General features: G+C 42.3%; 1 protein-coding gene across 3 annotated transcripts; it reads right to left on the bottom strand.

The window, feature by feature from the left end:
* Nucleotides 1–433: 433 nt before the first annotated feature.
* klhl17 (kelch-like family member 17) lies at nucleotides 434–15,139 on the bottom strand. Of its 3 annotated transcripts, none has more exons than XM_082519887.1 (12): nucleotides 14,940–15,139; nucleotides 11,095–11,359; nucleotides 10,271–10,392; nucleotides 9,940–10,161; nucleotides 7,445–7,561; nucleotides 7,109–7,340; nucleotides 6,538–6,682; nucleotides 6,154–6,321; nucleotides 5,970–6,058; nucleotides 5,747–5,820; nucleotides 5,426–5,607; nucleotides 434–2,933 (listed from the first exon to the last, which is right to left on the bottom strand). In XM_082519887.1, exons 2-12 carry the CDS (start codon nucleotides 11,306–11,308, stop codon nucleotides 2,705–2,707), a joined length of 1,794 nt encoding a protein of 597 aa, XP_082376013.1. In that variant the 5' UTR covers nucleotides 11,309–11,359; nucleotides 14,940–15,139; the 3' UTR covers nucleotides 434–2,704. The 3 variants fall into 3 exon arrangements, with proteins under 3 accessions (XP_082376013.1, XP_082376015.1, XP_082376014.1); XM_082519889.1 differs by having other exon boundaries at nucleotides 7,127–7,340; nucleotides 14,940–15,136; XM_082519888.1 differs by lacking the exon at nucleotides 14,940–15,139 and adding an exon at nucleotides 14,165–14,600.
* Between the last annotated feature and the right edge of the window lie 150 nt (nucleotides 15,140–15,289).

Genomic DNA, 15,289 nt, shown 5'->3' with positions numbered 1-15,289 from the left:
AGTGCAGTACACGAGCTGTATAAACAAGTTTTAATATGAATCATATTTGCTGCCTTATTTTATTTTTGATGATGTAGAACTCTCAAAAACTCCTGTATCAAATATGATTACCTGTTTAGGAATTACAGACATTTTTTGACAAACTAACATAATTTTAACATAATTAAATATTTATTATTTAATTATAAGGATAGTTTTTAAATACTCCTGTTTAATAATGCTTTGCGGTCACTGAAAGCCTGAAGTCTAGGACCCATGGACATCACCACATGCAGATGGTCTGCCAGGCCTTTAAGCTTTAAACCCCTTGAATTAAAGCTGAGAGTCTGCACGTCAGTCACATGTTTAATTAAAAATGCACGGTGGTGAACTATCCAATAATTTATGGACACAACTGTAGGGACCATTTATACATGGACGGGTAAACCTTTGCTCTTCAGTTACAACTTTTCATTTTGTATGTCACTTGCAACCAGTTGCTTCTGTGTGTGTTTGAAATCACCAGAACAATTTTCACCTTTGAAAACATGTTTATTCATTTTTTAAAGTGTATAGTATTGCTCCATTTGGCAACAGTGCAAAATCCAACGTTTTAAAGTCCATCATAAATAAGAAACATACCATAAATAAATATCACCACATTTAACACAAACTTTAAAAAAAAGAAGAAGCTACAGTCACATAAAATTGCACAAATAGATGTAAGATATCTTAAGCAATCTTTCTATGTACATTTGGATCCACAGAATGGAGGCTAAAGTCTTGTGTGGTTTTGTGCACCTTTTGTCTTTAAAGTCTGTCCCTGCCTTGTATCGACTTCATCACAGTGTCTCTATAAGGCCATCACGACTCCAACTCTACGAGCGTCCGCACTTACACAGAAATTAAAACGCAAGGTTGTTTTAGATAAACAGAAAAGGTTCAACAAAAATCCTTCAAAATAAGGAAAAAAGGCAACTTCTCAGAAGTTTGGAAAGGTTAACACTGCACGACACGTGAAATGAACCCAGGTCCCATTTACTTTAGACATGCAGGTGAGATTCCCAAATCACCCACAACAGGTTCAGTGACATTATATTTGTGGTTAATCATACGGCATATATGATGAGGTAATAAAAAAGGGAATATGACAGCACCAAGTGTCAACAACATTACTGATTAGTGTCAAGTGTTGGCATACTGAAGCTAAACTAGACCTTTCTGCTTTGACTGAATTCCAGGATGATATCCACTTCCACATTTTTGGAAAAAACTGATCAAGAAGCAGGATTAAAAACAGTATAGATTTCTTTCATTGAGTGGTCAGCAGGTTTGCGAGCGATTAAAGCCTTTGTCACAAATGCAGTGTCAAATGCGGTCATGCTTATGGCAGTGAAGAAATATTTAGAAATGCAAAACGAAGGCCGCATTTCGAGATGCAACAGGAGAAACTCTACCCCTCTCATGCTTTAGACATTCTTTGTCATATCCACTGATGATATGCACATCACACATCTAAATAAATATATTAAAAACACTCTGAAGTAGGCATAGGTCGGATCTCCTTTCCTCCCTAAGCATATTTAAAACAGAATATATATTAGCATTTATACATTTTTATAAATACATATACTTTATCATCTCTGTTTTATATCTTTAAAAAAAGAAAAAAAGAAAATGGATCCAAACTCATTTACAGTTTTGAGGGCCTAGCTTTTCTATGCTGTTGGTGTCCATGCGCTCTTGCAGTGAGGGTTTACAACATTGCCTGTTACTGCCACCTAGTGTGGCAAAGCAGCACTACAATATATATATTTTTTCCTATCTTGTTGGTGCCAGTACATAAACATGCATGGTACAACCAGTAAAAATCTACATTCCAAAATAAATCATTCAGCTTTTCTCTCTCTCTCTTTTGTTTTTTTTAAATACATTATTGCAAAACCTCTGGGTGTCAAAGAAAAACCTTGCAGCGAGACCGCAACATCAAACCAAATACATTTACATCACACACGACAGAATTAAGGGGCCACCGTGTTTTTAGGTGTGTCAAACACCAGAGCGGTGGGAAATTTTTTTATTTTTATTTATTTATTTATTTTTAAAAGTGGAGCTTTGAAGAACGATTGGTCAATGTTCACATATGGGAGGGAGCCGGTATCTTTATGGCTATACAGTGGAGGTACTAAGGCCAGATATAGTGTAGTCCAGAATTAAGGGGAATATTGAAAACAGCCAGATTGTTAGAGGAAATTTAGAACATGCAATGCAGTAAGCCCAGTTTTTGTTCATTCAACCTCAAATTAATATAATCAATGAGGCTAAGAATGTATCTGAAGCTGCAAATGCACAAAACTGAAAGTTTTGTTGATTTTTTAAAAGGACTTTTTGTTGATATAATAAAAAATTTACTTGTGAAATACTGTACATTACAGTTTCCTATAATCAGTGAAAACAACATAGATCTTTAAATCCATTACCAGCATGTTTGTTTGTATTTTAATTCTGGTGCACTAATCTTCACCAAAACTGCCACTAATTCTGAAGCACACTACACCGAGGCCTCAGCCCATCTGTTCCCCTCGCCTCCACACATTTACCTGTCCAACCACCAGCGCTCTTCCTCCTCATCTTCTTTGTTTCAAACAGAGCAGTTGCGTCTCTTCCCAGAGCCAGTCTGGGCTGTAGCAGCAGAGGCTGAGGTCAGCCAAACAATGACCCCGTGTCAAAGGCTGGTGGAAGAAACCGAGAGGGTGGGCGAGGAAGGTGGCGGGAAGTTCAGGAGCTCCAGCACAGCCACACCCACGCTGCTGCGCCGTGTGAACATGCAGGAGGCTGCGACCCATTTATTGCTGCGTGGGTTGTACTTTTCAATGGAGTTGAGACTGGAGCTGCCATCATTGCCTCCCACTGCGTATAACCAGCCATCCATTGCCACCAGGTCATGAGTGCTCCTGGAAGGGAAAAAGACTATTTAAATGTGTAAGTTCTCACATATATTTAATATGATGTGTGCAAGTCGCTACTGCTGAAACGGACAAAGAAACAAATAGCAAATTCATGTGGTCTGAAACCACAGCTAAAAGCTGCAGTGTTCAAAGAGAAGAGAAGCAATTGGGACACCCAATGACCAGTGTACTGGCTTAGCCTTTGGATGAAACTGTCAATTTTGGGGACTTGTGGTGTTGCCAATTTTCTCTCCATCGTTTCTTTTTAAAAGTAAAATAGAAGGATAATGAAAATGAATCAGCGTCAGACAATGTCCAATAGTTATCAGATGAAATTTGGCATCTAGCATTTCTCATTTGCTCTCCACACAGACATGCAACCAAAGCCTCCTCAAAGGCCATTAGTCAATGCCACTCAAATTTTAAGATAAAAGTGGAAACCAGAAAGTTTCTGCTGTCTCTTACCTATAGATGTTATATAATCATATACACAAGCTGTTTACAGAGCTTTTCACACGACTCTGTGCAGTCCTATGGTTAAGCACTCCCTTACTGCTTCCACAGGAAATAAGCTAAGCAGCAGCCAGGTGCTGATGATGAATTGCACTTTGATCATCAGCAAGTTTGCGCACCTCTATAAAAGCAGCAACGTTTGGCAGTTTGCTGCCTGAAGCATTCAGGTGTTTGTTAACACATTGCCACAATTGCCCAAGTGAAGATGTCCCAGCAAATTCACATAAAAGTCAGGCCGTGAAAAAAAATAAATAAAAAATACAAGAACTTTGTCTCAGATGCTGCAGGCCTCAGCATGTTAAATGTTAAAGTTTATGACAGTAAAATTTAAAAATGTGAACACGTGCGGCTTGTTTGGAACGATTTTCTCTAAAAAGAACCAGGTGACATGGCTTTGGTTTGCAAAGACGAACCTAAACAAACTACAAGACTTCAGGAACAATGAACTTTGGACAGACAAAATTACTGCCGTAAACACGGTATATCCATTCAAACATCTCACGCCACAGTCAAGCATGGTAGTGGAGGGGTGGTGATTGGGGCTCGTTTTGCAACCACAGGACCTGGACACCTTACAGTTATTGAGTCAAACATGAACTTTTACAAAAAAAACTACAAGAGGGTTTCAAAAACCACACAGGACTGTCGCTACCAAAAACCTTAATGTAACATAATGTGTATATGAGCCTGTTGCAGTGCTTGGGTAACACAACTCTGTTTAATATTTAGCTTTGGGGATTAAAGCAACCTGACATGGCACAGACCTTTAAAAAGCAGTACTTTTTGAACATCTATACTTAATTCTTAATCAAAGCAAATGATCGGTGTAAAAAATAAATAATTTAAAAAAGAAACATTTTCTGCGCTTAAAGAGGACTTGGAACAAATTTGGTTTTAATGTTCATTTCAAATATCCCCGTCGTGACCGTAACACAATGAGATGATTTTGGACAAGACTATTATTCTACAATGTCTCCCACACCAGCACACGTTAGAAGTGGCTATAGCGTGTGACACATTAGTAGCCAGTACAGTGTGATTGTTTTGGACTGTGGAAATGGAGCCTCTCAGCGACTGGATAAGAAAAGAACTCCAAGGCACACAGCTGATTAATGCCATGGGTTATTCATGGAGCTGCACAGTCAACTGTTGTCAGGTTTTTCTGCTCCTACAACACACTGACTCATACATAACCAAGTGTGCATGTGCGGATGCATAAGTGTGTCTGCCCTGGGAAAGAGCAAATCTGCCGATGCTATCACAAATCCTCAACAGCTACATCTCCAAATCTTCCTCCGTGCTGCAGATCCTGTGACAATACAAAGCTGCGAGCGTGCTTGCATGTATGCCTTTGTTGATAATCACTTGCAAGATGAGTTTCAGCTTTCATCTTCTAAGAAAATTAAAACATAAAAACTCTGTTGTGGAAAATAGGCCACTTGATGTTTATGCCTTAAGAAGGTTTTGGCAGCACAAGGGGAAAAAAAATCCTCCAAATGCCCCGACACCCGAGCCTTTTGCACACAGCGAACTAATTGCAGCCGAGATACTATTCTGACAAGCTACATACAGACAGAGCTACAGATATTTTTTCAGCTTTTCAAAGAAGATGGTTTTATCTCTTTATTTAGGTTAGAGTAAAACTGAGGCTTGGCCTGTGGTGCTTCTCAAATCCTTTCAGCAAGGTGTCGTGCTTGTTAGAAGCACAAAAATAAGGATAAAAGCTGGACAGCGCTAAAAAAACCAAAACAAAAAAAACCCACAGAGGCTGTTTCCATATTCTTCACTCCCAGCTGAAGTTATGCAGGCGTAAAGGGAGAACTGGGTCATCCTGCTGGCTCAGTTGGCTAAAGGTGTGTTTAATTTATTACCTTGAATTCATCCCAGATTTTTTTCTCATCTCTTCTCTTTCTGCCTCTTACGGTGCAGCATAATGTAAAAACAAACAAACCATAACCTCTGTTCTCTTTGTAAATGTGGCTAACCTGCGTATATTCATGGCGGCAACTCCTTCCCAGGTGTTGGTCTTGGGGTTGAAGCGCTCCACTGAGTTCAGGCAGCTGGTGCCATCATTGCCTCCTGCGACGTAAAGCATGCCGTCGAGCACGGCCACCCCGGCACTGCTGCGTCGGCTCAACATGTTGGCGATGGCGGTCCACGTGTTGCTCTATTCAGCCAATCAAGAGACCGAGCACATATTCACACAGCAGATTCATTTGTACCGTTTCACTCTGTCTACAGCATCCAGTCTAGGTAAACCTGGCAACAGACGAGTTTTTCTAATGATAAATTTAACAGCTGTATACCTGGGGGTCATATTTCTCCACTGTTGCGAGATGTGAGGAGCTGTCATAACCTCCCACCGCATACAAGCTGCCATCTGGAGGGGAAAAGGGAGTAAATACTGAGAATGTAAATATTAGCGGTCGCATACCGAGATGGCAACTCCCTCTTGATGTGAGTTATTAAAATACAAACAGTGAAAAGTAAATACAGGAGCACAGCTTGGTTTTTTTTGCCAGTACCTACCCAGAGTTGCTACTCGAACATATCTCCTACGAGTGCTCATAGCAGCGATTGAGGTCCATGTGCTGGTCAGAGGGTCGTACCTCTCCGCACTAAAAGAAGAGGTGAAAAAAGACAGATGCTCACGTGTATTTAATTCAGCTTAAAATGATCAGTAATCATCAGCATAATAACAGGCTGTGCATACCTATTGAGACAGGAAGCTCCATCATAACCCCCCGCAGCGTACAGCAGGCCATGCAGGACAGCTACGCCTAGACAGCTCCGTCGTGTTCCCATGGAAACCTCAGGTTGCCAGGAGTTAGTGATAGGGTCATAGGACTCCACGGTTGCAAGGTCAGAGGTGCCGTCATAGCTAAAGAGAGCGACACGGATATAAATGAATGCACAACTTTGCAACAAACGGTGAACATACAAGATAAAAAGTTGCTTTGCATGGAAGAAAGCTCTCACCAGCTTATCGAGCAAATGCAAATTATCCACAAATTCTGCTTCCCCTCAAATCACACAATGTAATGTTTGAGTAACAAATAACTTTTTAGGGTCAAACGCTGCGATTATTATCACCTACCCTCCAACAGCGTATAGTCTGTTCCCAATTGCTGCCACGCCCACCCGTGCCCGCCGAGTGGACATGGACGCCACCATGTGCCAACGGTCTGTTCTGGTGTCGTACGCCTCGCAGTCTCCGTGGATAGCAAACAAGCTGCCACCACCTGGGAAAGAACAAACATACACTAAAAAAAATGAGGAAAAATGCTTTGAGCAAAAACGCAAATGTCATCAGGAGGATGGTGACATGAGAAAACGAGGACTTCAACTTCGGGTTTTTAAAAGGAGTGAAAATGAAATGTGCTTACAGTCATTCCAAACAGCAACGCTAGAAGTTAAAAATGAGGGAGGAGAAGTATTAGAGCCTCACAGCCTCCAATCATAGTGGGTGTAAAGGTCAGATTGTTCATTTTGGAAACAGTCGATGGAGACACATCTGACGTGTGTGTGTGAGTGTGTGTGTACACAGGCGCACTATTCAAGTTCCAACATGCAGTTCACACAGAATAAAAAAATGCTGGCATTTGTAAAAATCATGAGTGACTGGTGAGCTAGAGATGTGTGTGGTCCAAGTGTACCCTAATGGGTACCTTCAGATGCACACTGACCAACGGCGAAGAGCACAGGGCTGGCGCCTTCACAGCGTCGTGGGCGCGTCCGGCTGTTGCTTAAGACACCCCTCTGCTCCGGCATCAGGTGATACTTTAGGGCCTCGATTAGCAGGTCTTTGCACTCCGAGTGGTGACGCACCAGCAGCTCCGTGTCTACGTTGCTCATCAGAAAGTCTCGCCTCAACAATGGCAGCCGCACGCACTTCATCAGCTAGCGAAGACAGTGGGAGAGTGGGTGATGAGCGGGTGGCGCTACACAGAGTTAAACAACAAAAAGGGGAATGGGGTGGGTAACATGGAAACCAAACGACTTACCCAAGGTACATGTTGCCTGCGTCCATCTATATCATGTTTTACCCAACTCAACACGGCTCGGTACACTTCCTCCTCAGATGGCACATTGAGATTGTCACTGGAAATCAAATCTAGGACCTGGATCGCAAAGACAAAGCATATAGGAAGAGTGAAATTATACTATCGCTTACAACTTTATATTATTCTTTTATTTTTTTTTAAATCATAGTGTATCAACTTGGACCGTTGAAAAGCATTTGCAGAATACTTTCTTGTGGTTGTAGAAATCGACACACAGGAAGTAATTTGCATGGGTCACAGACCGTGTTAGTTCCTGTATATGGTGACTTCAGCTGAAGTCTTGCGTCTCCTTTTGTTTTGTTGTCTCAATTCAAAATGAAAGAAAGGATGACTCAATAAAGCACGACTCTGACATCGTGCACACTTCGCTTGTGCATTATATTACAGCCTGTGTGTGTGCACGTGAGCCGTGATACATTTTAAGTAATAGTTTAAGCTACCACTTCTTCAATTGTGCATCTGTGGCACAACGAATGCTGGACTCTGAGTGGCTGGCTGGCAGTGTTCCCAGCCCAAGCCTAAGCTGGCAGGGCTGGGTGGGACCAAGGAAGCCAGCTGCTGCTGCTGCTGTCTTGCCTGGCCAGATCAGAGCAAAACCCTCCCAGGAACAGCCTCCTCTAATCCAGAGTCACACACAGAAATACTGCTGATGCCACTGCCCCACCCTGCAGTCCCTCCTACCACTGCATGCACATAGTGCATCAAATTAACTCCAGAATGTGTGGGTGCATATGGAGAAAAACGCCTTTACTGCCTTTTCATAGCATGGCAGCACGATTGAGGGACATATGAGCGCCACTGTGTCAAAGTACTCATGTCTTCATAAGCTAAACGCAGTAATTAGGAGGAATCTGTCGACTGTTGTCTTCAAAATGTCACGCATACGACTCTACATCACCAAATTTGGCAAGTCACAATCCTGTCGTGCCTTGCCACTTCCTCCAGAGAACATCAGAAGAAATATGGGGCATATTTCACAGCTCTGTGAGCTTGGAGTCCTGTAGAGCAGCCAGTACATAAATCCTGATCTGGTGCAGATTTATGACAGTCACAGAACAGCTGCAGACACGACAGTGGAGTAAGCCAAGAGAAAGAGAGAGACAGAAGAACAGGAATGAAGAAAATGGCCTATTTTTAATCTGCTTTTATGCAGCTTAAGTTTCAGTGTTTTAATGGACTGTGCCCACACACTGCAGATTCAGTCTCTGGGCTTTGAAGGCCAGATACAGAGGGAAGCTTAGTGTGTTACTCTGGTGGAACAACATCGCTTTAGGACTGTGGGAATTGTTATTTAAAGAGTGAGAAAATAACAGGAAAGGGATGGTAGTAGCAGTTTGTTAATTTTCTTCAACTTCCTTTTAATTTGCTGTTACCTTCTTAAACATTTCATCTAAGAGAATATATATTTTCTCAATTCTTTAGATGTTACAGTGAGCCCCTGCCTGAAACAAAAACATGATGTGCCTCTGTGGGCTTTTAGAAGCTGTCTGATATCATGAACACCAATTTTTTAAAAAAAACCACGAATTGCTCTAAAAGTTTAAAAATAAAAACATGTAAACTTTGTACTCAGGTAGGTGTGTTTAAACTGCAGGAAACAGGAAGTTTAAATAACCCAACAGCAGCACTACTTTATTCTTTAGCATGCCAGGAATAGACTAATACCAACACATAAATGTCAAATACAATATGCCAGGATGTCCCGCTGGATTTTGTATCACTTTGCAGTAAGAAGCTAGCGTATGTTTCTGCCTTTTCTGCAACAATTTTGGGCAACAACTTTTTAAAAAATATTTTCACTCCTTCGGGATCTACTCCAAAAAGGACTTTGCAGTTCTTGTTAGCCAAACATTGCCCTCTTCACAGGTAACTGATAGCAGTGTTTGGCTGCTGAGCAGCTCATTTGACCAGGGTTATATTCTTTCCCAAGGCCCAGCATTCCTTACATCGCTCTAAAATAATAAATGGGTACACCTACAAGATGCATTTCTCTTAAAACGTTGGTTAAAACAAGCAAAAGAAAATTGAACCAAAATAGAAACCATTATTGTTACGTCAGAGGAGCAAACACTGCTGTTAGCTCTCTAAACAGCACAGCAGCTGTGGAAATGTCACTGGCTTTGCCTAATTACCACTTCCCAGACAGGAACCAGAGTGCTGCCACCGCTGAGCCCTGCTAATGAATAAGTGATAGTTTGGCTTAGCCGACTTGCCAGATGACAAAACTGCAGAAGACAGTGAAAACAGGCAGGAGAAAAAGTTTCTCTAGTGAATGTCAAAAGCACACAACTTCCCCGTGGCATGTTGATGCGGTTTAAAAAAGAAAAAGCTGTGCTTGTGTACACATTATGCTGGGGAAAAATTATAGATGTAAGCATTGCTGCGTGTCCTTTGTGCTTTGGCATTATTCATGATAGATTAATCATCACCCCTACCTGTTTCAGTGGCAGCAGCATGAACTCCTCAGTCTTGGACACCTCCACAAAGTGCTGCAGGACATACTTGTGTGCTGACTTGAGCAGGTCGCTGCAGGAGTGTGTGTCAGCAAAGCCTCGGATGCCCAGGCAGTTTGAGGGGTCCAGCTGGCTGAGGAGGAACTTACAGCAGGCGTCCCGCACCCCATTGAGCTGCAACAGGCTCGCTGCTGGGAGCAGTGTCTACAACAGGTGGAAACGCAAAGTCTGTTAATTTTTTTGTGCCATATGAAAAAGAAAGAAAAAAGTGGTTTAGCAGTTGTGTATGTGAATCTTAAAACGTCAAGCCTACCTGCACATTTCCTTCCCCGACCACAATCTCTGCTGTGTAGGCATACTGGACCAGCTGCTCCAAAGCCTGAGGGTCAATGTCGTGAAGGGTCACGTGGGTCTGACGGCTCTCAGACATCTCATCTGCGTGGCCGCACAGAATGAGATCAGATTAATTTTAACAAATTACACCGAGTAAAGCTCCAGCTGATAGCAAAACTCCTCCCTCTTCAATCATACTGACACATGGCATCTCATAGCATTTACAGCACTGCTGCAAAATGTCAGCACAGCTCATTTGTTACCGTTTATTAAATCAGTCGTTTCAAGTGTGTGAGATTTTTGAAATTCCTGGATATAAACACTCTCTCTCCCACAGAACTAAGCCTGGAGCTTCTACAGTAACAGTCACGAGCTTCATCGACTCATAGTTAGACAACCTCACAAACACCTCTGCTGAGGTTTTCTGTTAAAATAGCTTAATTAGGGACTCTGTCAGATGACATGAAGTCTAGCAGCTGAGTCTCCAGGCAAATGACTGTCTGGAGACACACAGCATCCTCACAAAGGGCTAGTGTTTGGGAGGAAATCTGACTTACACACACCTCACATGACCACCTGTGCCCCAGACAGGAATAGGTGGAAGGAAGCGATGATGCTGAAAGGATGGAACAGCCATAACGGCACGCACCCACGCAAAAACAAGTTCTAATGTAAACAAACTCAAACAACAGAGAAAAATAGTTTGCAGTTTGAGTTTGTCATGCCACTTGCTCATCTTTGTTAACTTCAGGGAGAGTATACAGTATATGCATCATCAAGGTCCATAACACAGACTGAACTTACTGGTAAACATAGCGTGGAAGTATGGACTGCAGGACGCCAGCACCACTTTGTGCGCCTTGATTTCTTTGTTGGAGACATGAAGGACGATGTCACATAGCAAGCCACGCTGTCGCATCCGGTTCATGGACACGAAGGAGTCGTGGTAGTGGCGCTTTGAGTTGTGCGAGATGCTGTGGCCATCACGGTTGAGCAGCTGCATGCCCCCCTCCATCATGGTGCCTGACGTTGCGGTCGTGGGCTCGTGCCTGGGCCACACTCTTGGCAACTGAAACGTCAAGAAAAGCTTTTTAATGTCGGCCAATACTAATATCATCATCATAATAAAATCCTTTTTTTGGGGGGTAGACAAAAGTCTTGGCTTTGCTTATCTATAGGGAGTGAGCCGTTATGACAGGTGTCCTGGGCAATCATTATACAGTTATAGCACCCATCCTGTCGGCTATGACAGGAAGTCCTGCCAGCATGACAGAAATCTGAGTACAATCACAAAGTGTAGTAGGATGGATGGCCTGATTATTTCACATTCAGTCTCAGGAATGATTAGATCTCACTATGACACACCAGAGAGTTTCAAAAGATGGACATTATGGATGAGCCTGCCATCAAATCAGTGTGATCCATCCTGACTTGCAATTTAATTGGACCACATTTAGCTGTGAACTCCCCCACTCTGCTCTTGAATGGAAGAACACACTTCTGCATGTTGCATAACTGTCATCACGCAGCATCTTAGAAGTTGTTGTCTGATGAATATGTAGTGACCAGATGAGGAAACCAGATTGAAGCAAGAGTAGAAAACCACAGGCCAAGAACAGACTGATTCTTAAACAAAACAAAATATAATGCACTAACTCCGATGCAGTGATACCTTAAAAGTGTGAAAGGCTTATAAGCAGAAGCTGACTATGGGGTTGGGGAGGCCACGCTATCAAAAATATAACCTTCATACTCATTTGCAGCTCCACGTTTGTAACCTTTGAAGAATAGCTTTCAAATAATTCTTATTTATCTAATGCAGCTAAAAAAAGGATTATTTATCTGGGATGAACAGGACCCTGGAGCCCACAATTCATCCCATAAACTGTATATAACGCATACACAGACTAACGCATACACACACATAATGCCTTTAATTTAAAAAAAAAAAAAAAAGGGGGGGGGGGGGGGGGCAGGGATAGCTCAGTAGGTAGAGTGGTTGCCCCATGACCGGAAGGTCGGGGGTTCGACTCCACTGAACAACTACCCTGAGGTACCCCTGAGCAAGGTACCGTCCCCATAGCATTGGTGGCTGCCCACTGCTTCACTGGGTGAATGGGTTAAATGCAGAGGAGTAATTTCCCTACGGGGACTAACACATGCATATATACACACACACACACACACACACACACACACACACACACACACACACACACACACGAAAGATGGACACAGCCAGCACAACATCACTACCATCTTTTCCATTTGAAACCTGACCTGACAAGCGAGGAGTGGATGTGAGTGTGAAACAGAGGAACACTGAATTCTTGCTGGCAAGTGATTTGCAAGTATTTAGCCACTGAGCAGACGCTGGTTCGCCCTGCGTTCAGACGAATAATTAAAATGTGGCTACAAGGGGCTCTCCCTCAAGCTCCTTCCCTTGCCTGGGAACCCTTCAATGTTCCCCTGGATAAGATCGTAGGATGTGGCTTAAGAGACCAACTTCTCGGCTTAGACTGCTGCCCCTACGACCCAGCCCCAGATAAACACCGAAACACTATTTTACATGCTCTTCTTTTAAATCAATTGATCTGACTGGCCTTCTGATTGGACTGCTCTTCGCAAAACATACGGTCTGAACAGCCGGTTTGGTGGGGCTGCTCTTCTCACAGCCAGAGGTGCTGTATCAGAGATGACAATATTTAGGATATCAGCCAAAAGTGAAAAAGAAATCACAGTAACCACACATTTAGACTTTTTTTTTTTTTTTTGCTTAAATATATTAGCTGTACTTAGACTGATGTCATTATTTTAAACTTTGCTGTTATTTAATGTGAGCATTCACAGGTGTAGAAGAACTTATATGATTGAAAATAAAGGAATATATGTGATATATGTTTAAACTTTAATGATAAAGAAGGATTCTTAAACTACAGGACCCCTGATAAGTGTGGTCATTGCCTGCAGGACCTTACAGCCACACACATTAAACAAATAAATAAAAATCACACATACCTTAGGATATCTATTTAATACACCAAGCTGGAACATTCCCTTTGAACCACCACATGCAAACAGCCTCTGTATGCTTTATTTAGACATATGACAGGAGGTTTACAATCTTGAGTTAATCAGAGCAATTATGCAACAAGCAGAATCTCATCAGGAGAGAATATTGACCATTTTGAAGTCCAAGAAGTGCAATGCTCAATGCTGAAACCCATTGTACCATTTTTCCTGATTATGTTAAGTTTCACATGACTGTCAAATAAGCAGTTCCCTGTTATGATCAGTACATCCTAATAACGGCTCTGTCGCTTTCAATTCAACACTCTTCCCCCATCCCACCGAGCACCATCTCAAATGTCATCACAGCTGCCTGGCTACTACCCCTGGGTCCCATTTTCCAAAACACAATAGCCCATTAAAAAAAACAAAAACACGCACACCAGCCATGTTCCTCTATGAGGGAACAATCTGCTCTCATGCCCAAGGGAATAGTAAGAGACAATGCTGGAAAATGAGACATGGAAACACGGGATGTTGTGGTAGATGTGAAAACAACTGTCACAGTTAAACTAACAAACTGAAACACTTGTCCTGTTCATCTGAGGCTTGTTTCTCCCTTTATCGTCTCTACCCCCAAACCCTGGCTGGTATCCACACAGAGGCTGAGTTGCTCCTTGATAAATAGTGCCTGCACAATCCTGCTGAATGCACAATTTCATTGGGGGACACAGGGATGTTCCTATCCAAATATCACTATGTGATATACGGAAACCCCAACCCCCACTCCATCAGCACTGAATAAGAGCATATGTCAGCTGCAGCAGCGGCAATAGGAAAGAAAATGAATGTATAATGGCTTTACCGGTGGTTGTTTTGCAGTTATCCTTGAAGACAGTGTGTTCCAGGAGGTAAGGGGAGATGAATGAAGAGCTGTCGCAGTCAGAAGGCTCTAAAATCCTATCACCGTCTACTTATCGGTCCATATTGTGACTCGAGCATAGGAAATATGAAGAAAGCCTCTGTTTTGTGCTGTATGTGCTTGACGTCAATGCAAAAAAGAGCTGCCTGAAAGCTGACATCGGTCTGTTAAGGTGACGCTGTAATTGTCGAAGCCGAAGGTAGCAAGGCTTGCTCATGCTGTTAAATTTTAATACGTTAAAAAGGAAGACATGGTTGAAAAACACCGGTATGTCATTTCAAATGACCAACCGGCAAACTAATGCAGTGAATGTTCAGTTTACGAGCCCACAGACACACGCGACCTTAAGCCACCACTTTTGTCTTGTCGGAACACGGAAGTGTGTTCGGCTTATCCGTCTGTGCTACTGTGAAAGGCGGAGTTTTCAGTGACGCGCTGTGATTGGCCACAATATGAAACATACCCCGTTTTGGTTAGCCCGGAAAATAAAATGAAACATAACTACAAACGTGTTCAATAATGCACAGCTTCTGTAATTTTTTCCTCGTTATTTACGTGCAAATTATACACTTATCACCCTACTACTGACGTAAAATAAGCACCCTGTCTTTATTATCTCTACGTGAGATAGCCAGTGATTCTAAATAAGCTGTCTATGAAGCTAGCCGCTAAGGTAACGTTAGCTAACCTGAAAAAAATTAAAGCACAGGGTACTCACGACCAGCCGTCGTCGGTGTCGATGCGATGACAGCAGTGACTTCCTTCGGTTTGTAAGCTTGCCCAGCTTTGAGGCCGTGCAAAGTAACGTTTAAAAAATACTGTATTCCTCTCTGGATATTTGGCTTCCTGTGTCTGGTAAATGCAGCTGAACATTTTATTTAAACCTCACGTGTTGCATCAAAACAGTGTCCGATCTTGCACGCGCAAGAAAATTTCGAGGTTTCCGTGAACGCACTACCGTATATTTGTTTTAAATAATCAGTTGATTATTTGTTCACTGTATTTGTGCCGACTTTACTTTCATCAAAAACTAAACAAATAAAGTTCGTTAGCATTTTATCAAAAATA

This window comes from Aulonocara stuartgranti (genome assembly GCF_965226115.1).
Source record: "Aulonocara stuartgranti genome assembly, chromosome: 20".
Lineage (NCBI taxonomy): Eukaryota > Metazoa > Chordata > Actinopteri > Cichliformes > Cichlidae > Aulonocara > Aulonocara stuartgranti.
This window is presented reverse-complemented; position numbering and strand designations above follow the sequence as displayed.